Source organism: Salvelinus sp. IW2-2015, linkage group LG3 (assembly GCF_002910315.2).
Source record: "Salvelinus sp. IW2-2015 linkage group LG3, ASM291031v2, whole genome shotgun sequence".
NCBI classification, from domain to species: domain Eukaryota; kingdom Metazoa; phylum Chordata; class Actinopteri; order Salmoniformes; family Salmonidae; genus Salvelinus; species Salvelinus sp. IW2-2015.
Genome location: NC_036840.1, coordinates 23,938,856 through 23,965,163, shown reverse-complemented (window position 1 = coordinate 23,965,163; position 26,308 = coordinate 23,938,856). Strand labels below are relative to the sequence as shown.

The following is a 26,308-nucleotide window of genomic DNA, read 5'->3' as shown; positions in this document are numbered from 1 at the left end:
AAATGTATCTAAGCCTCTCTTGCTCAACCTTAGTTTATGATTTCAAGTAAAATAGGAATTGCTTAATAGGTTTTGTATGCATGCTGTTGATGCCCAACTATTTTACTCCTAGCTAGTGTTTGAAAAGTGTGTTGTTATACTCTGTGCTGCTGAACTGATTCCTAGAGGCTAGCATGTTGTCAAATTTCATGACTGTTCAACATTTGTATTATCTTGATCTTTGAGCATGACCGATCACAGTCACTGCAGATTAACTTCTATCAACTGACATTCTCTGACTCAGGGCCCGTTTTAGTCTTTTGGGGGCCCTAGCAAGCAAAACATTTTAGTGCACAAAACATTTTAGTGACCCCCCCCCCCCTCTTTTATGAGATTAAATGTATGTTTTAAAGTCCCGTGTGGCTCAGTTGGTAGAGCATGGCGCTTGCAACCGCCGGGTTGTTGGGTTCATTCCCACGGGGGACCAGGATGAATATGTATGAACTTATCCAATTTGTAAGTCGCTCTGGTAAAGCAGCGTCAGAAAAATGTAATGTAAATGTAATGGAGTTTCCTGCAACTCTACACATTTTGTCATGGGCGGATAATGTCTTTACAATTTATTTCAAATTTCATGAATAATTAAAAAAAATTGCATGGGGCAAGACCACTGCTTTTTCTCAGTTTTACAGCTAATTTCCTGCAATTCTACCCATTTCTCCACGGGAAGAGACATTTTTTTCAGTTTTAAAAGCAAATTTCCTGCAATTCTACACATGTGCCATGACTTATGCCATGTTAATGATATCTGACTGAGAGTGACTAACAAAGTCAATAGTGGCCCCTGGGCTTTTGCCCTGCGTGTCTGGTCAGTATTTGGCCATTATTCAAGTTTAGATAGGTGGCTAGGACTAACTACCAACCAAAAAATTGTTAGCTGGTTAATTGAGTGACTGTCAGCACTGACGCATACACAGAGAAAATTTGCTGAAGCACAACCAATTTTTTGTTCTTCACATTGTATATTCTGCTATTCTTCTATTCAGTATCTATTCAGTTGAGACCCGGACTGAGTACCCCCCCACCCCCCCGCCTGAGAATAAATATATAACTACTGTTCAAAAGTTTGGGGTCACTTAGAAATGTCCTTGTTTTTGAAAGAAAAAGCTAATCTTTTTGTCCATTAAAATAACATCAAATTGATCAGAAATACAGTGTAGACATTGTTAATGTTGTAGACTGACGAGTTTCAGAATAAAGGTATTTTTTTCTGGCCATTTTGAGCCTGTAATCAAACCCACAAGCGCTGATGCTCCAGATACTCAACTAGTCTAAAGAAGGACAGTTTTATTGCTTCTTTAATCAGAACAACAGCTTTCAGCTGTGCTAACATAATTGCAAAAGGGTTTTCTAATGATAAATTAGCTAATCCAAGTTTATCCTTTTAAAAGGCTAACACAATGTGCCATTGGAACATTGGAGTGATGGTTTCTGATAATGGGCCTCTGTAAGCCTATGTAGATATTCCATAAAAAATCTGCCGTTTCCAGCTACAATAGTCATTTACAACATTAACAATGTCTACACCGTATTTCTGATCAATTTGATGTTACTTTAATGGACAACAAAAGTAGCTTTTCTTTCAAAAACAAGGACATTTCTAAGTGACCCCAAACTTTTGAACGGTAGTGTGTATATATATATAAATTTATTTTTAAATTTTGGGGGGGTGGGGTTGGAGGCCTAAGTGACCGCTTATGTCTCTTATGCCTGGAACCTTCCCTGCTCTGACTTATCTACGGGGGATTCCAGAAAACATCACCTTGGCAACAGATCCCGTCAATAAAATAAATAGTGCAGATTTACATTTTATATGTCAAATTGTATGAGRAAAATGTATACCACAGGGATAAGACACAGAAAACACTCACATAATTCATTGTTATTACAAGTTAACATAGTGTTAAAGCTAAATCCATGTTGAACATCAAATCCAGGGGACAATTAGAACKCCTCAGCATTGCTCATTGCTTTAGTGTACTTTTTTCATTTGTACAGTTCAACGCTTAGTCGATTTCCCCCTCTGATAAATAATGTACAAACACCACCTACTTGATTAAGTAACCATTTACACCAGTGTACAAGACTGTGCCATAATGGACACCCAGTTTCCATCAGCAGTTATTTGAATCACTTTGGGTCGAGTGCAACTGCAGAACACTGGGGGCCTCAGGGGCAGCATTAACCCTGACTCTGGAGGAGCGATACCTCCTGTAGGCCACCATCAGGGCAGCCAGGAGACAGACAGAAGCACTGACCCCCAGGACTGGAGTCAACGTGGGGTCTGTACTGACCCCTGGTTCTGCACAAGTAGGGTCAGGGTCAAAGGTCAGGCTCGGGTCAGGGATTGTGTTCTGATGTAACAGGGGATCGCTGAGGGAGAGAAGACAAGAAAATAAACACTTGATTTATACTGATAAATAAATTATGTATTGCTCTCTGAGAAAGTGAAAGACCACTTAAAACTTGGTAAAATAACAAAATTACAAGTTCATGTTGTGCCATACCAAAGACACTGAAATACTTCCTACTCTGCCATACTCACTTCTCAGTAGTCACTGTGCCTTTAGTAGAGTCAGCTGGAGAGTGGGGGTCKTGGTTGTCGATGGAGAGACCAATGTCAGGGTAATAACACAACCTCTTGTCAGGACATGCAACTAACCCCCTGTATCCTGTCACCTGGATGAATGAATGAATGAGAAATAATGTCAAATCATGATAGAATCTAATGGCCAAAATGGCAAAATCGGTGTATGCTCAAAAGTTACCTCAATGGTGCTTCCTACTGGGCAGTCTAACCAGTCAGAGCCAGACACCTGTATCTGATACCGGTTCAGCCCAGTACACCTGTGTCTATAACAACGCCCCACCACAGAGTCACTAACAGACAGGGAGACATTCTGACAGAAAGAGGAGATGGAGAGAAAATAAAATAAATGGGTAGGTGTCACCTTCATACACTTTTTCACAAATATATGCGGTGTAAGTCCACATAAAATACACACACACTGACCTCTCTGCTCAGGTTAGAGAAGAAGCATCGGCTGTCTATACGGTACAACTCTCCACTCCACTCTGTTTCAGTCTCTCTCTCGTTCTCCTCTTTCCAGCACGCACTCTTAGGAAAACACAGAGAGAGGAATAAAGGAAGAGGAGGGAGAAGTTTAAATAGAGAGAGAAGGTGAAGCTGAGGAAGAGRGTTTGAAATACTGTTTTGTCATGAAGAACAGAGTTCAGGGAGACGGTAAAACAGAAGTAAATAAGAGCAGAAGACCCACCATTAGAGGTTTGTAAATGCGGCACCCATCCAGGTGAGGGTCAGTCTGGCACTCCCCCTTGTGGCGGTGAAGATAATGACACCCTAAACCACTGAGCGATGTAGAACACAAGTCAAACAGAGAATGAGGTAGAGGAACTGGACAGCTTTAGACAACGTTGGAGAATGGGATTTATTTGTTATTGTATGGTTAAGTGTGGGATATTCAAATAAAATAATAACAATACCTGCCCGTGCAGAAAAATGAGGAGGAGTTGTCATGGCAGGTGGACAGTGATCCAAACATTGCTCCCTCACCTACGAAAGATACACAAACAATAAATCACTATGGCCAATAATTAGGTACACACAGAATCACTCATTAACGATATTCCTCTCTTAATCTTTGACAGATATTCTTTCTAACCACCTTATCTGTTTGGTTCATTTATGAAAATTTACATCCGTCTCAATGGACAGACGGTCCCTCACCCTTTCCCCACACCAGGCTCTGTGCTCGGCTGTGGTTGACAGAGTACCAGCCCGTGTCCTGTAGGGCGGCCAGGGTGACCGGGTCGACACGCACCACAGCTGGATCCCCCAGGGCTGCAGCCATGATGGAACCCTGTAGCACCCTGGACTCCCAGTGAGAGGACAGACCCCTAGAACCTACATCCTGAGAGATGGGGAGAGGAGGGAGGAGTGGAGAAAGAGAGAGAGAGGGAGGGGGAGAGTGTGTGTTAAAGAGCAGGGGAGAGAAAGAGAGAGATTGGGAGAGATAAGTGTGAGAAAGGAGTTATGGGTAACGAGGTAGTGAGAGAAAGGTAAAGTACAATATAAGACCTCACAAACATATTGGGAACGACTCTGATATGAATAAAGTCCGGTATTTCATGACTGTGACTACAGTGCCTATATTTCTGCACTACGAATATATTGTGTGTTAACGGCTCATGTCAGGGTCCGTACCAGGTTCTCCAGTGGTCCTCCCAGCTCAGGGCCAGTAGATAACAGGTGGTCCTGCAGGGCTCTGATCACTGATTGGGTGTAGATCCTGACCTGACCCGTCTCATCTGTGTTAGTCACCTGAACCCGGGGGGAGCAGCCCATCCCAACTTCACAACACGACAACACAGAATCACATAACCACACAACACAACCGAGTATAACTCAACCACACAACACAACCGAGTATAACTCAACCACACAACAACCACACAACACAACCGAGTATAACTCAACAACCACACAACACAACCGAGTATAACTCAACCACACAACAACCACACAACACAACCGAGTATAACTCAACCAAACAACAACCATACAACACAACCGAGTATAACTCAACCACACAACAACCACACAACACAACCGAGTATAACTCAACCACACAACAACCACACAACACAACCGAGTATAACTCAACCACACAACACAACCGAGTATAACTCAACCACACAACAACAAATCCACAGCAAAACAAAACAGATACCTTTACAACAGAGAGAGAAAAATCTAACAGGTTTAGCCCTGACCAAAAGATTGGACAAAAACACACCATAAAGTAACACAATGAAATATAGCCTTTATAATACAAATGTAATATACCAAATGATAACACAGGCAAGGTTACTGACGTTGTGAGTAGGAGCAGTCTCTCCAGGTGCTGAAGAGTTCTTTGGAGAAACCCAATGCATGGAACAACTCGTGGATCACTGTCTGGAGAGAAGAAGGAAAGGAGATGCCAAATATCTCACTCACTCACTCACACTCACCAAAAAAATATTTTACCTGCACAGTGCCTTGGTGGCTGTATCCCTCCACAGTCAGTCTTTCCCTACAGATGACCACCACACCAGCCAGAGGTCGACCCTGGGAGTCAGTCTGGCAGTGCACTGCATAGGCCAACACCCCGGGCTGGGATATATGAATAGTGAAGAGGAAAGAGTGATACATTGACAGTCAACATATTTTATGACCTGAGTTCATTACTGATCGTATTGCTTTTCATTGGTGAGAGTATGCTGGTAAGGATACCTGCTGATCTTAGATCTGTACCTAAGGTCAACCAGAGCTATATTGACAGTCACAAACTAAGTTGATTTACATTGAACATAACATTGTCTCTGCTGTGACCCCTCACCTCCGCTCGACACTTGTCGGTGCTCTGTGCGTGGAGGTAAAGTAGGAAGTCAGTGTCAGGAAGTCCCGCCCCCTCAGGCCTTATCACAGTCATGGTTGGTGCATCAGGCTCTGAGTACACGGAACAACCACTCAGGTGATCATCTGGGATCTGTCAATCAATGGTGGTGCATCCTCACTGGCAGGTCATGATTTCCATCAAAGGACTAATAATAACACAGCATCTCCCTGTCTGTGTGATATGAGAGAGGTTTCAGATGCTGCTACTCACAATGACATCCAGACAGGTCTCCGTCCTGTAGTTCTCATTGGCTCGGCCACACCTGTGGAAATGGAAATCTTTYATTGGTTGAAATGATTCACCGACCAATAACAGTAGAAAATCCGATATACTGTATCCGAACGTCTTAGACAAGAGAAACATACTGTATAAACAGAGATAGTATTTTACTATGTAAAGAAATGGACAAATACACACATATAGCTATGTATACAGTTGTAACACACAGACTTGTTATAGTTGGCAGAGCTGGCGTTCCTCCATATGAACTTGCAGTACTTGTTGATGTCTCTGCTGAGCAGCAGATAACCAGGGACTCTGTTTACTGTCGGGACAGCAAGTATTAAATGATCAGTGAAACACTTAGTTATCCCCACATGATTACATCATTACATTGTTATTACACACCAAACGTGACACAAAAGTCACAAAGACTCAGTCAAAGACACACACAATAAATGTTCCTACTGACAAACATCCACACACAATAATGTTCCTACTGAGAAACATCCACACACAGTAGATACACTGAACAAAAATATAAACGCAACATGCAAAGTGTTGGTCCCATGTTTCATGAGCTGAAATAAAATATCCCAGACATTTTCCGTACAGACAAAAAGCTTATTTCTCTCAAATTTTGCACACAAATTTGTTTACATTCTTGTTTGTGAGCGTTTCTCCTTTGCCAAGATAATCCATGCACCTGACAGGTGTGGCATATCAAGAAGCTGTTTAAACAGCATGATCATTGCACAGGTACAACTTGTGCTGGGGACAATAAAAGGCCACTCTAAAATGTGCAGTTTTGTCACACAACCCAATGCTACAGATGTCTCAATGTCTCAAGTTTTGAGGGAMCGTGCAATTTGCATGCTGACTGCAGGAATGTCCACCAGAGCTGTTGAATGTTCATTCCTCTACCATGAGCCGCCTCCAATGTCGTTTTTGAGAATTTGGCAGTACGTCCAACCGGCCTCACAACCACAGACCACGTGTATGGCATCGTGTGGGCAAGTGGTTTGCTGATGTCAACATTGTGAACAGAATGCCCCATGGTGGCAGTTGGGTTATGCGGTCAGGCACGAGCTACGTACAATGAACACAATTGCATTTTATCTATGACAATTTCAATGCACAGAGATACCGTGAAGAGATCCTGAGGCCCATTGTCGTTCCATTCATCCGCCGCCATCACCTCATGTTTCAGCATGATAATGCACGGCCCCATGTCACAAGGATCTGTACACAATTCCTGGAAGCTGAAAATGTCCCAGTTCTTCCATGGCCTGCATACTCACCAGACATTTCACCCATTGAGCATGTTCGGGATCGATGTGTTCCAGTTCCCGCCAATATCCAGCAACTTCGCAAAGCCATTGAAGACAAGTGGGACAACATTCCACAGGCCACAATCAACAGCCTGATCAATCAATCAATCAAATGTATTTATAAAGCCCTTCTTACATCAGCCGATGTCACAACGTGCTGTACAGAAACGCAGCCTAAAACCCCAAACAGCAAGCAATACAGATGTAGAAGCACGGTGGCTAGGAAAGACTCCCTAGAAAGGCCAGAACCTAGGAAGAAACCTAGAGAGGAACCAGGCTCTGAGGGGTGGCCAGTCCTCTTCTGGCTGTGCTGGGTGGAGATTATAACAGTACATGGCCAAGATGTTCAAACGTTCTTAGATGACCAGCAGGGTCATATAATAATAATCACAGTGGTTGTAGAGGGTGCAACAGGTCAGCACCTCAGGAGTAAATGTCAGTTGGCTTTTCATAGCCGATCATTCAGAGTTAGAGGTGCGGTAGAGAGAGAGTCGAAAACAGCAGGTCCGGGACAAGGTAGCACGTCCAGTGAACAGGTCAGGGTTCCATAGCCGCAGGCAGAACAGTTGAAACTGGAGCAGCAGCATGACCAGGTGGACTGGGGACAGCAAGGAGTCATCAGGCCAGGTAGTCCTGAGGCATGGTCCTAGGGCTCAGGTCCTCCGAGAGAAGAGAGAGAGAAAGAGGGAGGGAGCATACTTAAATTCACACAGGACACCGGATAAGACAGGAGAAATACTCCAGATATAACAGACTGACCCTAGCCCCCCGACACAAACTATTGCAGCATAAATACTGGAGGCTGAGACAGGAGCGGTCGGGAGACACTGTGGCCCTGTCCGGACAGGGCCAGACAGGCCCTGTCAACTCTATGTGAAGGAGATGTGTCACGCTGCACGAGGCAAATGGTGGTAACACCAGATACTGAATGGTTTTCTGCTCCACGCCCCTACCTTTTTGTTGTTGTTGGTATCTGTGAGCAACAGATGCATATCTGTATTCCCAGTCATGTGAAATCCATAGATTAGGGCCTAATTTAGTTATTTCAATTGACTGATTTCCTTATATGAACTGTAAATCTTAGAAGTTGTTTCATGTTGRGTTTATATTTTTGTTCAGTACAGATCCACTCAAACACATAGAGACAGACACTCTCCTCTCCTACCTGACAGCAAGCTGGACACGATGCCCACAGCCTCCCTGACTGCTGGCTCCAGTCTCTCGCTTTCCACCTGAGACAGGGCGGGGCTATCCCTCGGAACCCAGGTGTGGATCCTGATTGGCTGTGGATGGTTTGTGGGTGGAGCCAGCTCTCTCATGTGCTTCCTGTGGTGTCTCTGGGATGAAGAATGTTGAAGCGCAAATGAACGAATTTGAAAAGGATTAGCTGTGTCCTCTGAAGCAGTAAGTGGAGTCTGTTGCCCAACATTGCTCCTGGCCGCCTTCTTAGGGTGAGGTCCGTCTGGATCAGTGGGTGTGGTGACCACTGTGACCGACTGCTGAACCTCATCAAAGATACACTTCTCCAGAGCACCAGGGAGCCATATGACCACCACCACCATCCAAACCCATGGCCTGCCGAGGGAGGGGGGTGAAGGCATAATCATAGCCTTTCCACAGGAGCCGCCCCTCCACAGAAGCCTCATCTCGGGGAAGAGAAGATCACAGAGATGGATCTGTTGGACTGACATGACATCAGCAGTAGATCTAACAGCTACTAGCTTCACCCCGCAACTAGCCATTTAAATGACCATTTATATGAACAACTTTGACTTTTAATGTTGCAGATTTCTATTTGTAACAAAAGTACAAGTCTAAATTGTTAATATAAATGGTCATTTGAATGGCTAGTTGCAGGACAAAGCTAACATGCTACAAGATAATCCTAAATTAGTTGTTTAAAAAACGTGTGGGATTAGAGGTGATTTTAGAGGGAAATCCAAATATATATATATATATATATATATATATATATATATATATATATATATATATATATTCGGGAAAACTACTGCATTTCAGCAGTCCACTTGGACACTATTGCGTAATAATGCTGTAGTTGCCTTAGAAACATTTACTGTATTCACCCAAACATGTATACATGGTGAGCCAATATAGAACTGAAGTATCGACTGATGTAGATAATGACACTTGAATTAATCAGTCCGACCTGTTTTTCACTAGAGGAGCCCGTTTCAGACAGCGTAATTATTGTCTCCATAACTTTTCTACACAACTTCATGAAGAAGGGTAAGCCTAAATCATAGTTTTTCAATTCCCCTTTGCTATTAGTCAAAAAGTGCTGTATAGTGGACCACTTTCGCCTCTGCTCTAGTCGTCACTATTTTAAAATCAACATCTAGCTAATTTGAATTCCCCACTGAATCGGTTGTTTCATGAATCGGTTATAATTACCTGGGAACGCAATGTCCAGTCTCGCGCCGACGCCATCAAAAATCAAGTGCAGAATTTTCTAAATGAAATGACATTCCTCAACATACTCATCAGTATTCTTCTGTAAATTGAATGGCTTTTCCTCCCGACTCACCTTCACTCTTCTCCTAACCGTGCAAGTTGCAAGCGACCGACCAAACCGCTCTGCCCCATTGACACCCAGGTATTTAAATGTGCTTTGTCGTCATGGCGCCCTTCTCGGGAGACTGATGTGACATGTCTTTGATACATTCCCAGAAGACAGAGGACAATGGCTTATAGACCACCTCCTTATCTAAAAACTTACCACTTCTTTACCTCCTTATCTAAAAACTTACTTTGCACTTCACTTCTTCCACCCACACATCTCTCTCTCTCACACATCAAAGAGTTAAGAGTCCAAATAAAAGTGCAAATTGTTTAATCTCTGTGGATTTGTCCATATCTTTGCCTATGTACAGTGAAAGACCCTATTAAAAAATATTTTTTTGAAATCACTCTACAATCTTATTATTAGATTGCAATCATCCAACCACTCCATGTATAATTGAATACATTCAGTACAACCAGGTAAACAGAACAATAAGAAAATAAAATTGAAAGAACATTTCTGGAGGACAAAAGCGAAAAAACTAAAGAATATGATATACAAATGGCACACTGAAAAGTCGCTTCATTCGCTATTTGTTCATTGTGTAAAAGTGTGGTAGAGGGGGTTCGATTCACAAAGGGGTGAGACTTCAAGTCAAGGTTGTTGTGCCTGTTGCCCCTGGGGGCCTCGTCGTTCTGCGTGCACTGCACAAGTCTAACCCAATCTCAGGCACAGAGAGATTGTCTTGTGAGTCTAGACACAACGTGTACTAGAGAATTACATTATAAACATTCATACATCACATTTAAGTGCATACATTACACACACAAGTTATGCCATACATACACTAACCAGGAGGGTCCCCAAAATTATTGCCAGTTTTCAGAACTCGCATGGAATTAATCAATTATAAAAGCAATATAAAAACAGTCTGTCTGTGAGAAGGTAGGTGTGCCTTTTTGTGTATATATACACACACTACATGACCAAAAGTATGTGGACACCTGATCGTCAAACATCTCATTCCAAAATTATGGGTATTAACATGGAGTTAGTCCCCCCATTGCTGCTACAACAGCCTCCACTCTTCTGGGAAGGCTTTCCACTAGATGTTGGAACTTGCTTCCACTAGATGCGGGGACTCGCTTCCATTCAGCCACGAGAGTGTTAGTGAGGTCGGGCCCTGATGTTGGGCGATTAGGCCTGGCTCGCAGTCTGCGTTCCAATTCATCCCAAAGGTGTTCGATGGGGTTGAGGTCAGGACTGTGCAAGCCAGTCAAGTTCTTCCACACCGATCTCGACAAACAATTTCAGTACGGACCTCCCTTTGTGCACGGTGGCATTGTCATGCTGAAATTGGAAAGGGCCTTCCCCAAACTGTTGCCACAAAGTTGGGAGAACAGAATTGTCTACAATGTCATTGTATGCTGTAGCGTTAAGATTTCCCTTCACTGGAACTAAGGAGCCTAGCCCGAACCATGAAAAGCAACCTCAGACCATTATTCCTCCTCCACCAAACTTTACAGTTGACAATATGCATTGGGGCAGGTAGCGTTCTCCTGGCGTCTGCCATCGGACTGCCTGATGGTGAAACGTGATTCATCACTCCAGAGAACGCGTTTCCACTGCTCCAGAGTCCAATGGTGGCGAGCTTTACACCAGTCCAGCCAACTCTTGGCTGCTCTGCCATGGAAACCCATTTCATGAAGCTCCCAAAGAATAGTTATTGTGCTGACTGGCATTGCTTCCAGAGGCAGTTTGGAACTCGGTAGTGAGTGTTGTAAACGATTATCACACGCTACAACACTCGGTATGGCCTACCACTTCGCTGCTGATGCTCCTAGACGTTTCCACTTCACAATAACAGCCCTTACAGTTGACCGGGGCAGCTCTAGCAGGGCAGAAATTTGACGCACTGACTTGTTGGAAAGGTGGCATCCTATGACAGTGCCACGTTGAAAGTCACTGAGCTCTTCAGTAAGGCCATTCTACTGGAGACTGCATGGCTGTGTGCCCGATTTTATACACCGGTAAACAACAGGTGTGGCTGAAATAGCAGAGTCCAATAATTTGAAGGGGTGTCCACATACTTTTGTATATATATAGCGTATTTGTGACAGTATGCATGCAGTACGTGTGTGTAATCATTCAAATTCATCATATGCAGGAAGCTTCTAAACAAGGCACTTAAATGAGGGGGGGGGGGTATAATTTATAATATTAGAACATCTTCCATACCCTTACACTGCCGCCCTATTACTCACCCTCATAAATACTAAAACACACATGACGTAGTCACACATACGAGTCACATGAAGACAAGCTCTTTCATGTGTTAGAAACAAAAAAAAATCACTCATTTGACAGTAGCTGATATATTAGAGCATGAGGATTTGGGAGGAAGATTCTCTGTGCAAAGTTCACCACTTTCAGACTACACACATTCATGACTACACGCACGCGGAGGCAGGCACACGTACACACTTTCTCAAGGAGGTCCCACACTCAATAACATAAAAGCATTGAATACTAGATTTCTACAGTCAGTCAAAACCAACCCAATGTAATTCAAAAGGCACTACATCAGCACAGAGAGGGGGGAGAGCCTTGCGGTGCTCCTGTGCGCGAGCACTGTGCACATCATTTAGGGAGGGCGGTGGGGTTTGGATAAGGTCAGGGGTCAAGGGTTAGCAGGGGGACGTCATCCTCCGAGGTCATGTCCTCCGAGAGGGGGATAAGCAGCACCTCATCCTCCGAAGAGGAGAAAGAGGGGGATTCGGAGAGGGGCAGGGAGTTGGTGGGGGAGGAAGATAACGGGGAGGCGCGGAAGCGAGAGATACTGCGCCCCAGAGAGTGGAAGAGCGAGGCTAGGGAGGGGCTACTGGGGGTGGGAGGGGCAGCCACAGGGAAGCTCTGGGGGGTGGCTGGGATAGAGACAAGGGGTGGAGGAAGGGAGGTGGGAGGCGGCGGTGGTGGTGGTGGTGGGTGCTGCACCGTCTGAGGGAGCAAGCCTAGTTTCTGTGGCAACGGCAGATTGACGGCTTCCACAGCCAATGAGGAAGTTGCGGGAGTTGATTGACTGGGCTCTACACCAGTAGAGGTGGGATCTGTATGCTGGGGGGCGGAACTGGAAGGCTGAGAGGGCCTGGAGGCGGATCTAGGGATTAAGCCCCACCTCCGCATGCGACGGACAGCCCGGCGGACGAATCGGGGACGGCGACGGCGACGTGGAGAGTTGGCGGTGTCCTGTCTGAGGAGCTGGAGGATACCTCTCAGAGTAAGAGAGGAAGACTGATGGGGGGAGAGAGAGAAAGAGAAACACACAGAGACAGAGACAGACACAGAACAAGAAAAATATTAAAACCTTGAGATTTAATTTGTTGAATTTGAAAATGTGCTGTACAAATACGCTTATTTCTTAACATTATCATTTAAATTTATGATTTGCGTAAGATCACCATTAAACGAAGCTACAACACAGTGAAACACAGAGAGCACATTGTTTTAGTCCTCTTGACCTCCTTCAGCTGTCTGCAGCAGCTAATCAGACAGCTCTTGGATCAGGTTCCCCCTGTCCGTATAATATTACTCATTACGATCTACAAGGCTAAACCGATCCTAGATCAGCACTCCTACAGGCCCTGGTGTAACTCAATCTATGAGACCATGCTCCTGCTGCTACTCTCATAATGCAGGCTGATGATAATGAGTCAAGCAGTGAAGCTGAACCCTCAGTGCCTCTGGTAGGTCAGATGTACAAGGCTAGTCATGAGGAGTCAGAGGACCGACGGTCCTACTGAGGAGATTTCAAATAAACTAAGTTGGTGAAGGATTCCCCTTGTAAAGGAAGGAAACCAAAGAAAGGAAATCTCAAGTAATCTGTTATTTGAGGCCTTCAGTTAATTGTGCTCCAATCAGAGCACAGTGGGACAAAGTTGCCGTTAGTTCCTGATCTAAGGTCACTTAGGGTTAGGATTGGGGGACTGTTAGCTGATCCTAGACCTGTTACTAGGCTCTCACCTCGTTGGGGTTCTCTGTGGGGAAGTCCTCCACTGGAGGGATGATGCCCTGGGCAATCAGCTGACCGTAGGAGGGAGGAGCCTGCTGCTGGATCAGCGCCGCCTCTTGGCGGCTGATTGGAGCAAACATACTGCAGGAGGAAGACAGACAGAAACATATGGGGGTCTGGTCGAAGAAGACAATTTGGACACAGATCAAGGGAGGCGTTTGTGGGTGATGAAGCATCAACATGTAGTAAACCTGACGTGTGAGGTGCATGAGGGATACCTGTATTCTCGGGTGCGCAGTGAGTAAAGCTTGCAGGTGCAGCCCATAGCGATGACCAGCAACAGCCCACAGACCAGGCTGCCAACGGTTGCCGCGGTGATGACCTTCCGAGGCAGGGTCACGGAACAGTTCAGCTCGTCTGTCCCGTCCTTGCAGTCCACCTGGCCGTCACAGCGCCAGCTCTCAAACACACACCTGGGGAAGAGACAAACGGTCAAGATGGCGTATACACTTACACACATCAAAAACACACCACGCACCCTCACACACCCTCCTCTACCTGTCACTGTCGCAGTGGAAGGTCCCAGGTTGACATATAGAACAGTCTCTCTCATCGCTCCCATCAGAACAGTACAGCTGGTAGTTACACCTCTCCTTGGCAGGGAAACACACCGGACGCCCTAGGAACTGTCTCTTATACACATCTAGATGTGTATAAGAGACAGGTACAGCTGGTAGTTACACCTCTCCTTGGCAGGGAAACACACCGGACGCCCTAGGAAGCTATGCCCCGCCAGCAGCGCCCTCTGCCCAGCCGCTCCACAGGCAAACTGGTCCCGGGGACAACCCCTGCACCCTGCTTCGTCATGTCCCGTCTCGGGACAGTCCCAGTGCCCGTCACACTTCTGTTCCTGGGTGTAGCASCCKCCRGCGGCACCCCCACATTTACCTTCCCAGGGGGGGCAGTAGCCCCCGACACGGTAGGTGGCGTTGAAGCCCAGCCCCTCAGAGCCGGGGAGCGTACGATAGGTCAGGGAGAGGAGGCCGGTCCGGGACTCGACCTGGATTGCCTTGTAATTGGACGCATTAGTGATCTGTCACAGAGGGAAAGAGAGGGAGAGGCTGAAGTGATAAGATTGAGTAAATTAACTTGGGTAAATTAACTTTCCCAGTGATTTCAGAGGTAGAAAAGTTGGCTTTAACCACAGATCTAGGATCAGACAACCCTACTCTCTGAAAAAAATTATAAATATATGACTTCGTTTCAGTTTATTAGGGGCAACGTCAACCAAACTCCAGTACATCCCCCCCACACTCACAGTTTTGATAAGTTCCCCGGTGCCCTGCTGTCTGTCAGTGATGGTGACCGTGTCTCCAGGCCCCAGCTCCAGCAGCCGCAGGTCCAGCTTCAGAGGCCTAGAGTCCTGGGGGTCCAGGGTCCACACACAGAACAGAGCGGGGCCCCTGATGGAAGGAGGGGCGAACGTCCCATAGAAGGTCTGGAGGAGGCCCCCGCAGGTGATGACCTTGGGAGGCAGGGTCACGGTGCAGTTCAGCTCGTCTGTCCCGTCCTTACAGTCCAGCTGGCCGTCACAGCGCCAGCTCTCAAAAACACACCTGGGGCAGAGACACAAACAGTTCAGGTGGCGTATACACACACATCGAAACACACCACACGCATGTCACATCGAAACTACACTAACACACATATCAAAGCTCACTAACAAACATTAAAACGCATGCACACACTAAGTTTTTTTCTGYATCAAAAGGGGGCTTGGTAGGGGGTGTGACAACGGGCACGGTTGTCCCTGTGAAATTGAGATAATTTTTTTGAGACCCCCCCATCTTGGCAGTGTAGACCTTTTTAAGCCAACGTCCTGCAATTCTACACATTTATCCATGGAGTTCAGAGAAATTTGCCATGGCAAACGCGGTGTTATTTTGCTCAAACCAAATAAAATCAATACTTCTAAATTCTTGCTTTTAGAATTTTCAATTCTCTTTCACTATCTATATTTTATTTTGATGATTGTTAGTTCTCAAAGATAATGTATTTTGTGTGTATGTATATATACATATATATGTAGAATCATGTAGTAACCAAAAAAAGTGTTTAACAAATCAAAATCTATTTTATATTTGAGATTCTTCAAAGTAGCCACTCTTTGCCTTGATGACAGCTTTGCACACTCTTGGCATTCTCTCAACCAGCTTCACCTTCAATGCTTTTCTAACAGTCTTGAAGGAGTTCCCACATATGCTGAGCACTTGTTGCCTGCTTTTCCTTCACTCTGCGGTCCAACTCATCCCAAACCATCTGAACTTGGGTGAGGTCGGGTGATTGTGGAGGCCATGTCATCTGATGCTTTGAAGAATCTCAAATATAAAGATTTCATTGGCAGAAAAATGACCCCCCCCCCCCCCCAAAAAAAACACACACACACTCCTCTACCTGTCACTGTCGCAGTGGAAGGTCCCAGGTTGACATATAGAACAGTCTCTCTCATCGCTCCCATCAGAACAGTACAGCTGGTAGTTACACCTCTCCTTGGCAGGGAAACACACCGGACGCCCTAGGAAGCTATGCCCCGCCAGCAGCGCCCTCTGCCCAGCCGCTCCACAGGCAAACTGGTCCCGGGGACAACCCCTGCACCCTGCTTCGTCATGTCCCGTCTCGGGACAGTCCCAGTGCCCGTCACACTTCTGTTCCTGGGTGTAGCAGCCACCCGCGGCACCCCCACATTTACCTTCCCAGGGGGGGCAGTAGCCCCCGACACGGTAGGTGGCGTTGAAGCCCAGCCCCTCAGAGCCGGGGAGCGTACGATAGGTCAGGGAAAGGAGGCCGGTCCGGGACTCGACCTGGATGGCCTTGTAATTGGACGCGCTGGTGATCTGTCACAAAGGGAAAGGGAAGACGGTGAAATGATTAGAATTAGTAAAATAACTTGGGTAATTAAACTGAACAGTCTTGTAACAAACTCTAGAGGTAGAAGTTGGCTTTCACCACAGATTAACAATAAGACTAGCCTACTTCCAATCCGAGAGTAATTAAATAATATCTGACCCCGTATCAGTTTATAAGGGGCTACTTTAACTAACTCTAAGACACAAACACACCCCAGGCACACTCACAGTTTTGAGGAGTTCCCCGGTGCCATGTTGTCTGTCAGTGATGGTGACCGTGTCTCCAGGCCCCAGCTCCAGCAGCCGCAGGTCCAGCTTCAGAGGCCTAGAGTCCTGGGGGTCCAGGTTCCACACACAGAACAGAGAGGGGCCCCTGATGGAAGGAGGGGCGAACGTCCCATAGAAGGTCTGGAGGAGGCCCCCGCAGGGCCACTCAACAGGGGCCCGGGTCACACTGGGGTGGGCTCTGTGAGGCTGGTGGCTGGGGAGTCCACGAGGCTGGAAATGCCAGAAGTCATATATAGGATTGGCTGGCTCCTTTTCCTTGGTGTGGTCCGCATCCTCGTCTACTTGCTTCTCTGTCTCCTCCTCCTCTTTCTCCAGCTCGCCCGATGCCTTCCCTACTGTTTCCCAATCCCTCCCTCTGCTGTTACTCCCTCTGTTCTTCTCTCTTCCTGCCTCCCGCGCCCTGTAGGACTCTGGTGTGGCGGTGGCCACCACTGTTTTGCCATGTTCAGGATCCAGGTTCAGGATCTTCATCTCTCCATCACAGTCCTGCTCGTCTATGCCCAGGCCCACCCCTTCACCCAGGCACTCCACCCGGCCGTTACAACGCCACGACAGGGGCAGGCAGCGCCCGTCCAAACACTCAAAGTCCACCCCCGTACAGTCACCGGAGTCTAGAGAGAGAGGAGTGTCAGGGAAAGGGGGAGAGAGGGAGAAGAGCTGATATTTCTATTAGCTATATTGAATTTCCTGGTACTCAAAGAGAGTTATAACGAGTCTACTAGGTCATGATTAACAAGTGATATAGCCTAACATCACGGCACCATACCTCTGACATAGCCCAGGCGGAACGCAGACACAGGGAATAAGTGTGTCAGGAAGTGGTGCGTCACTGTAATGTTTCCCCCCACCAACTCCATGGGTTTTGGCAGGTCGGAACCACAGAGGGTAATGGGCTTGCCAGTCGATGACGTCACCGAGACCCATTCCTTCTTACACCGTGTGGAAAACTGGGAGAAACTGAAAGAGCGATGGGGAAAAAAATAGATAACAAGCAAACAATAAATAAGTAAGCAAATAATCAAAAACTACATTATTTGGCTATGAAGCCATTTTCCTTTACACGATGTGACATTTCTAAAGTCCAGTCCGGACACAACCCCTACACCGTACCCCCCTGGCACTTCATGTAGATCTGAAAGTATTGGATAAGATTATTTAAAGAACATGGAGGCATCTCCACCTTGTCCACTGACATGCTGGACAGACTCTTCCTCCAATTGCTTACACCTACCTAAATCCTTCAGATGTGCACTAGTGCCAAGAGGGTTAAAGACTAGAAGTTGTTTGGGGACAAACGTTGACGCACCCTGACCCACCAAATAAGCCCCTAAGACAGCGGTAAGACAGCGAGTGGGGAGACATTACCTGAGAATAACAGGCTCTCCTACATGTGCCTTGATAATCCAACTACAGTAGAAGGGCCGAGGGCGGTAGGACGAGCTGTGGCGCACAAAGCTTCTGATCTCTCCTCTCGCAGCCTCCAGGACTTGGGGAGATCGTCCACAATGAGCTGGGAGAAAGAAGAACKCTACAGTATATTAGACTGGGAGCGGCGGCCTAAGAACACATATATTTGTTTTCCTGTTGCAAAACATTTTGCTACGGTATTCCTGGTCTGATTCAAATCAGGCTGTAATACACTATTAATTGATATATACAGCCGGAAACATTGGAGTGCAAAATCATGTAAAAGAACCGGAGGTGCCACCGCTGATTGTCAATTACAGTTGAGACTCCCACGCCTACCCATGTTGATCACATAACTATGAGTATTGTGTAAAACTGGTGAGAGGCAGATGGGTCCCTTTGATAACATGAATAGAGACAATAGCAAGAGAGAGGGAGGGGGAGGGGTAGCGCTCTTACCAGTACTGGAGACCAGCTCCAGGCTGCTGTAGGCTGTGAATCAACAGGCAAAACAGAGTTACAGAGGTCTGAATCGGGCATTACTAAAGATCTGACTAGTATTTGCACACGGTACATTTGACACTAGATACTGCTTACAAAATACAATGGTTACAATACTTGTTGGCCTAAAGCAGGGCTCGCCACCCCTGTTCCTGGAGAGCTACCCTCCTGTAGGTTTTTGTTTCAACCCAGTTGTAACTAACCTGATTCAGCTTATCAACCAGCTAATTATTAGAATCAAGGGTGCTAGATCAGGGTTGGAGCGAACACTTACAGGACGGTAGCTCTCCAGGAACAGGGTTGGGGAGCCCTGGCCTTAACTATTGTTCTTTACCACCTGACATATCGACCGACCGACAAACAGGCAGGTAGATAATAGGTCACATTCAAAGTAAAACCCACCAGTTACAAACAAAATGTTGATGACACAAAGGTTGAAAGAGACAGTCATTCTGATGATGGTGCTCCTCTGAAATGATGGTGCTCCTCTGAAATGCGGGTGCTCTTGAAAGAGCAAAAATTATGAAAAGAAACTAGAATGGAAAAACATCTAGGCAGATCCCCCTCAGTCCGCCTTGCTGAGTGGCCCCATCATCGCTAATGTCTCGTTGAGGAAGACTTCACCTGAGAAAATACAAAGACCAAACCTAGTCAGCAAAAATTGCTATTTTGACTAGCCTGGTCCCAGATCTGTTTGTGCTGTCTTGCCAAGTCCTATGGCCATTGACACGCCAAAAAAATGGCAAGACAGAACTAAAATATCTGGGACCAGGGTATCTTTTTAGAGGAACAGGAGGGAATGACAGAAACATAGCTACAGAACTCGCTTAAGCCTTTACTTATGACAGCCAGACATCTGAAGTTGTTCGCTTAAAGTATGTGTTGTGTTCAATGTCATGGTTATCTATTTTTATCAAGAACCCAATGTTTACATCAGCGGAGGCTCCTCAGAGGAGCAAGGGCAGGACCGTCCTCAAAGAATTTCAGAAAAATAAAAACGTTAAACTTTTTAGATAAAACTATACTAAATATATTCATATGTCACCAAATAATTGATTAAAACATCCTGTTTTGCAATGAAGGTCTACAGTAGACTCAGCAGCACTCTGTAGGGTAGCGCCATGGTATTGCTGGAGGACAGCTAGCGTCTGTACAAAACCTAGTTGGCTCAAGGTTCGTACCCCTTCCATAGACTTACACAGTAATTATGACCAACTTATGGAGGACATCCTCCAACCTATCAGAGCTCTTGCAGCAAGAACTAACAGGTTGTCCACCCAAACAAAGGATCAGAGAATGACTAGTACTGAAAGCATTAGCTACAACTAGCTAGCGCTGCAGTGCATAAAATGTGGTAAGTAGTTAACTCAAAGAGAGAAGACAATACTTGAACAAATCATTTTTTTCCAAAATGAAGGAGAAGCAAGAGAGAGGGAGCTAGCTGGAAGTCGGAAGTTAACATACACTTAGGTTGGAGTCATTAAAACTCATTTTTCAACCACTCCGCAAAATTTCATGTTAACAAACTATAGTTTTGGCAAGTTGGCAAGACATCTACTTTGTGCATGACACAAGTAATTTTTCCAACAATTGTTTACAGACAGATTATTTCACTTATAATTCACTGTATCACAATTCCAGTGAGTCAGAAGTTAACATACACTAAGTTGACTGTCATTAAACAGCTTGGAAAATTCCAGAAAATTATGTATGAAGCTTCTGATTGATTCAAATMATGTCAATTAMRCTATTGGAGGTGTACCTGTATTTCAAGGCCTACCTTCAAACTCAGTGCCTCTTTTCTTGACATCATGAAAAAATCTAAAGAAATCAGCCAAGACCTCAGAAAAACAATTGTAGAGCTCCACAAGTCTGGTTCATCCTTGGGAGCAATTTCCAAACGCCTGAAGGTACCATGTTCATCTGTACAAACAATAGTACGCAAGTATAAACACCATGGGACCACGCAGCCGTCATACCGCTCAGGAAGGAGATGCGTTCTGTCTCCTAGAGATGAACCTACTTTGGTGTGAAAAGTGCAAATCAATCCCAGAACAACAGCAAAGGACTGTGTGAAGATGCTGGAGGAAACAGATACAAAAGTATCCAAATCCACAGTAAAACGAGTCCTATATCGACATAACCTGAAAGGCCGCTCAGCAAGGAAGAAGCCACTGCTCCAAAACCTCCATAAAAAGCCAGACTATGGTTTATGGGGACAAAGAAAGTACTATTTGGAGAATTGTCCTCTGGTCTGATGAAACTAAAATAGAACTGCTTGGCCATAATGACCATTGTTATGTTTGGAGGAAAAAGGGGGATGCTTGCAAGCCGAAGAACACCATCCCAACCGTGAAGCATGGGGGTGGCAGCATCATGTTGTGGGGGTGCTTTGCTGCAGGAGGGACTGGTGCACTTCACCAGTAGATGGCATTCACCAAGATGGCATAATGAGGAGGGGAAATTATGTGGATATATTGAAGCAACATCTCAAAAGATCAGTCAGGAAGTTAAAGCTTGGTCGCAAATGGGTCTTCCAAATGGACAATGACCCCAAGCATACTTCCAAAGTTGTGGCAAAATGGCTTAAGGACAACAAAGTCAAGGTATTGGAGTGGCCATCACAAAGCCCTGACCTCAATCCTATAGAAAATTTGTGGGCAGAACTGAAAAAGCGTGTGCGAGCAAGGAGGCCTACAAACCTGACTCAGTTACACCAGCTCTGTCAGGAGGAATGGGCCAAAATTCACCCAACTTATTGTGGGAAACGTTTGACCCAAGTTAAACAATTTAAAGGCAATGCTACCAAATACTAATTGAGTGTATGTAAACTTCTGACCCACTGGGAATTTGATGAAAGAAATAAAAGCTGAAATAAATCATTCTCTCTACTATTATTCTGACATTTCACATTCTTAAAATAAAGTGGTGATCTAACTGACCTAAGAGTGGGAATTTTTACTAGGATTTAATGTCAGGAATTGTGAAAAACTGAGTGTAAATGTACTTGGCTAAGGTGTGTGTTAACTTCCGACTTCAACTGTATATTTCGAAGTACACATTTTTTCACTTTCACTTTGTTAGCGTTGAATGCAGCTAGGTAGTTTAGCCTACTCAAACACCCGGCTTAAACAGAGGGGAATGCTATGTTAGCTAGCTGGCTATCTAACACTGGAACTCTTCCAAGGCAAGGTAAGCTTTTATTTGTATACATTGTTTGCCCCTGGGGCCCACCGGTGTAACTGCTAAACTGCTTGCTGCTCACTGTACTGCATGATTGTAACGGGTTTACTAACGCATTAGTTCTAGTAGCTATGTTGACTATGACGTGACAATGATGTAGGCTTTGTGTAGCGGTCATAATATAGCTTGGATAGTTTCTTTGCATTGTCACAGACAGCTGATGTTTTGTGCACTGAAGTCCACAAGCGAAGTGAAACGGTGAGAGGAGAGCGCATAGATAGATGCGAGAAGGAATTGTATATACACAACGAGCTGTTTGTAAGTGCCTGCTATGAAAGTGAACTGTGTTTGCATGTGATCCGGGGTGTATTCATTGCGCCGATTCTGTTAAAATATTTCTTAAAATGGAACGGTGATAAACATACGTGAATTTGTCCAATAAAGAAACTCTCATTTCCAACTGTTGGACTAATGATTACACCCTAGATCAGTGGTACACAAACTTTTTATAGTCCCGTACCCCTTCAAACATTCAACCTCCAGCTGCATACCCCGTCTAGCACCAGGGTCAGGTCACTTAAATGTTGTATTTTTGCCACACACACACACTATACGATATGTTAAATGTTGACTCATCCAGCTTTAACGCATAGAATTCACTGGCATGTATGCGAAGCAGTAACTGTTTCATAACATCTCCTGCCATGTCACTAATGCGTCATGAAACAGTGTTGTTTCATGGAGAAATTGTCTGTATAGTTTTTGGGCCTTTTCCCCCAGCATTGTCCCAGCCATATCTGCGGTAGCAGGAAGAATTAAGTCCTCCACAATAGGATGGGGCTTACCTGTCCTAGCCACTKGGTAGCTCAACATATAAGACGCTTCTAGCCCCTTCTTATAAATGGTAWCTGTTGCTTTAATACCTGTCTTACTACTCGAAAGTCGTCTTTATTCTCGCTCAAAAAACTCCTGTGGCTTATTTTTCAAATTGGCATGTTTCATTTCTAAATGTATGTGCAAGAGTGACGGTTTCATCGAGTTGTGAGATAGTACTTTTGCACATTTAACACACTGTGGCTGAGGAAAGGCACTACTCCCAATATAGGTGAGCCCCAAATCAATGTAGTTCTCATCATATTTGTGCCTCTTACTTTACATTTCTTTAACCATTTATCAATTTTCGAGCTACCAGAATGAGCAGCAGCTACATACGGACCATTAGTGGAATTCCCGCGAGAGTGTAACGGTTAATGTGATTGGATGTTAATTATTTGACTCGGGCTACCTGTATTAGGGCTCCCGAGTGGCGCAGCAGTCTAAGGCACTGCATCTGAGTGCAAGAGTCAGTCGACTATTTCGAAATCAGGCTGAAGAACATCCGGCCGTGATTGGGAGGCCCATAGGGCGGCGCACAATTGGCCCAGCGTCGTACGGGTTTGGCCGTCATTGTAAATAAGAAATTGTTCCTAACTGACTTGCCTAGTTAAAAAAAATCTTAATGGACTGTTTGAAAATGTGAATCACATTTCTATTTGGCGTACCCCTGTTTGGGTATAGCCGCCCTAGATCATCTAGATACAGTCAAGATTGTGTAAATCGAGATTTAATGTGTCACCTTGATTACTCAATTCTCTCGACCTGTAAACTTTCATTCATAGGCTAGGTTGTAGCAACCTCATGACGGGTAACAGTACGGGGACATTTTGAGTATCATGTGACTTAGTAGCTTTAACCTATCGATGTAACATTGAGCTGGGTGAATGGAATATGAATGACAGTCACCCAATATTCTGTATTATAAATAAATAACGTCATGTTCATCTTAAACGACACCGATCGTGACTCTTTTAAATATTATACACAGCCATGTCCTGCCTTGCCAGTAACGTTGGCTAACTAAATGACGCAGRTAGTTAACCTTATGCTGTATGAGTTACCAGCAAGCTAATCCTAAAGACAAAAATGCTTGCGATTTTCAATATCACGTTTTTTCTGTGTCATTTTAATTCTAGATTATGTGAAATTATGTACATACCTTCTAGACCTTCTGAATGCCTGCCCCCGCAAACTTCCTTGAAGAGGAAGGGATTCATCACGCCAATTATGTTGCAAAACCTTTCGTCTGTTTTAAAACGTTTTGTACAGAAACAGTTTACTCTAAAAGGAAACCGTTTTCCAACGAGAGATTCTATTGGACAAATTCAGCTAGGTCCCTCCCCGTTTCGTTCGCTCAGTTTGGTTTTTAAACCGTAAACGGCTTACATTATAGAACGTAATGAATACACCCCTGCTTCGCTCGCTCGCCTTGTTGTGGCTAATGCTAATGATAGCTCTGACTAACTTCCCTCTTCCTTTCGTTATGTTTTCCTGAACGTGCCACGCGATAAAAAAGCATTCTTATATACATACAAACACTCTGATGTACATATTAATAAAAAACGGCGAGAAATTGTGTATATAAATGGCTGTAACAACGAAYTTAGCAACCTTACCCTTTCTGTCGTCTTTCTTGTTGATAGGCAGAGTAACTGGGTAACTTCCGTATTGTTTACTTGGAACAGGAGAGGGGGTGGTGCTAGAAGCTCAGACTGAGGCTTCCGCTGTCACAACGCCCCAAAAAACTCCAATGTTAAAGAGCCAAACCAGTGTACGAATAATTTTATCAGATTTATCATCAAATGTAACTTGTTCCACGATTCACGAATTCGTTTCAATTGTGTTTATATCGGCAGTTTTGGATGAATTTTTGTTATCATGTTTCACCACCAGGTGTCAGAATTGATTAGGCTAGTGAGACGATCCCTCAGATGGGGTATACCACAGTGGAATTGTATTATAGCAGACGGCCTTGCATCCGAGAATACAATGTAACATTATTTGCATTAGCACGTTTTGTAATCAGCAAGGTAACACGCATTTTATGTATTTCGTCAATGGACTGAGACAACGTGGATTYAAATCAAATGACTACTGAATTGTCTGCCTAACTTGTTCTTGTAGTTATTTTTGATAATTTACACTATCCTGGGGTGTTGTTTTTGATTTATTATGATAAATGAATGTTCATATTTATACGGACACAGCTTCTACCGCTGTTTCTTCACCTCTCTGAGAGGTAAGATGGAAATGAAGTGGGCGGAGAACAAACCCCTCTTCCCATTATTTAAGAGATAATTGAAATAATATTTTGAAATTATCAGTAAATGTAAAAACAAAAAAGCAATACACACCATAAAACTTTTTGACAAATTGAACATGTATCTCGATATGTAATACCTCTGTCTGTTAGGTTTATGTACTCTTGTTTGTATATTTCTATTTTTGTATTTTTTTCGTTCATAATAAAAAATAAAAATAAATAAACATCTGTAAGATATTTAAAAAAAWYTATTTCACCTTTATTTAACCAGATAGGCCAAGTTCTCATTTACAACTGCGACCTGGCCAAGATAAAGCAAAGCAGTGCGACACAAACAACAACACAGTTACACATGGAATAAACAAACCTACAGTCAATAACACAATATTTAAAAKATCTATATACAGTGGGTGCAAATTAGGTAAGATTAGGGAGGTAAGGCAATAAATAGGCCGTAGTGGCAATGTAATTACAATTTAGCATTTAAACACTGGAGTGATAGATGTGCAGAAGATGAATGTGCAAGTAGAGATACTGGGGTGCAAAGGAGCAAAKAAATAAATAGCAATATGGGGATGAGGTAGTTGGATGGGCAATGTACAGGTGCAATGATCTGTGAGCTGCTCTGACAGCTGATGCTTAAAGTTAGTGAGGGAGATATGAGTCTCCAGCTTCAGTGATTTTTGCAATTCGTTCCAGTCATTGGCAGCAGAGTACTAACTGAAAGGAAAGGTGGCCAAAGGAGGAATTGGCTTTGGGGGTGACCAGTGAAATATACCTGCTGGAGCGCGTGCTACCGGTGGGTGCTGCTATGGTGACCAGTAAGCTGAGATAAGGCGGGGCTTTACCTAGCAAAGACTTATAGATGACCTGGAGCCAGTGGGTTTGGCGACGAATATGAAGTTATAATCTCTGTTATAATCTCCACCCGGCACAGCCAGAAGAGCACTGGCCACCCCTCATAGCCTGGTTCCTCTCTATGTTTCTTCCTAGGTTTTGGCCTTTCTAGGGAGTTTTTCCTAGCCACCGTGCTTCTACACCTGCATTGCTTGCTGTTTGGGGTTTTAGGCTGGGTTTCTGTACAGCACTTTGAGATATCAGCTGATGTAAGAAGGGCTATATAAATACATTTGATTTGATTTGAAGTGAGGGCCAGCCAACGAGAACACACATGTCGCAGTGGTGGGTAGTATATGGGGCTTTGGTGACAAAACGGATGGCACTGTGATAGACTGCATCCAATTTGCTGAGTAGAGTGTTGGAGGCTATTTTGTAAATGACATCGCCGAAGTCAAGGATC

General features: G+C 44.7%; 2 protein-coding genes across 2 annotated transcripts; both read right to left on the bottom strand.

The window, feature by feature from the left end:
* Positions 1–1,427: 1,427 nt before the first annotated feature.
* Positions 1,428–9,626, bottom strand: LOC111980542 (ciliated left-right organizer metallopeptidase). The gene is made up of 15 exons (XM_024011333.2): positions 9,467–9,626; positions 8,217–8,735; positions 5,952–6,045; positions 5,712–5,763; positions 5,442–5,591; positions 5,090–5,215; positions 4,936–5,017; positions 4,265–4,410; positions 3,788–3,971; positions 3,544–3,613; positions 3,318–3,408; positions 3,053–3,157; positions 2,808–2,939; positions 2,585–2,718; positions 1,428–2,412 (listed from the first exon to the last, which is right to left on the bottom strand). Exons 2-15 carry the CDS (start codon positions 8,695–8,697, stop codon positions 2,154–2,156), a joined length of 2,106 nt encoding a protein of 701 aa, XP_023867101.2. The 5' UTR covers positions 8,698–8,735; positions 9,467–9,626; the 3' UTR covers positions 1,428–2,153.
* Positions 9,627–9,888: 262 nt separating this feature from the next.
* LOC111953237 (low-density lipoprotein receptor-related protein 10) lies at positions 9,889–24,431 on the bottom strand. Its single transcript, XM_070435497.1, has 13 exons — positions 24,362–24,431; positions 19,089–19,310; positions 18,645–18,677; positions 18,144–18,288; positions 17,545–17,735; positions 16,719–17,389; positions 16,039–16,478; positions 14,903–15,200; positions 14,394–14,677; positions 14,143–14,274; positions 13,863–14,057; positions 13,596–13,725; positions 9,889–12,866 (listed from the first exon to the last, which is right to left on the bottom strand). Exons 2-13 carry the CDS (start codon positions 19,135–19,137, stop codon positions 12,249–12,251), a joined length of 3,186 nt encoding a protein of 1,061 aa, XP_070291598.1. The 5' UTR covers positions 19,138–19,310; positions 24,362–24,431; the 3' UTR covers positions 9,889–12,248.
* Between the last annotated feature and the right edge of the window lie 1,877 nt (positions 24,432–26,308).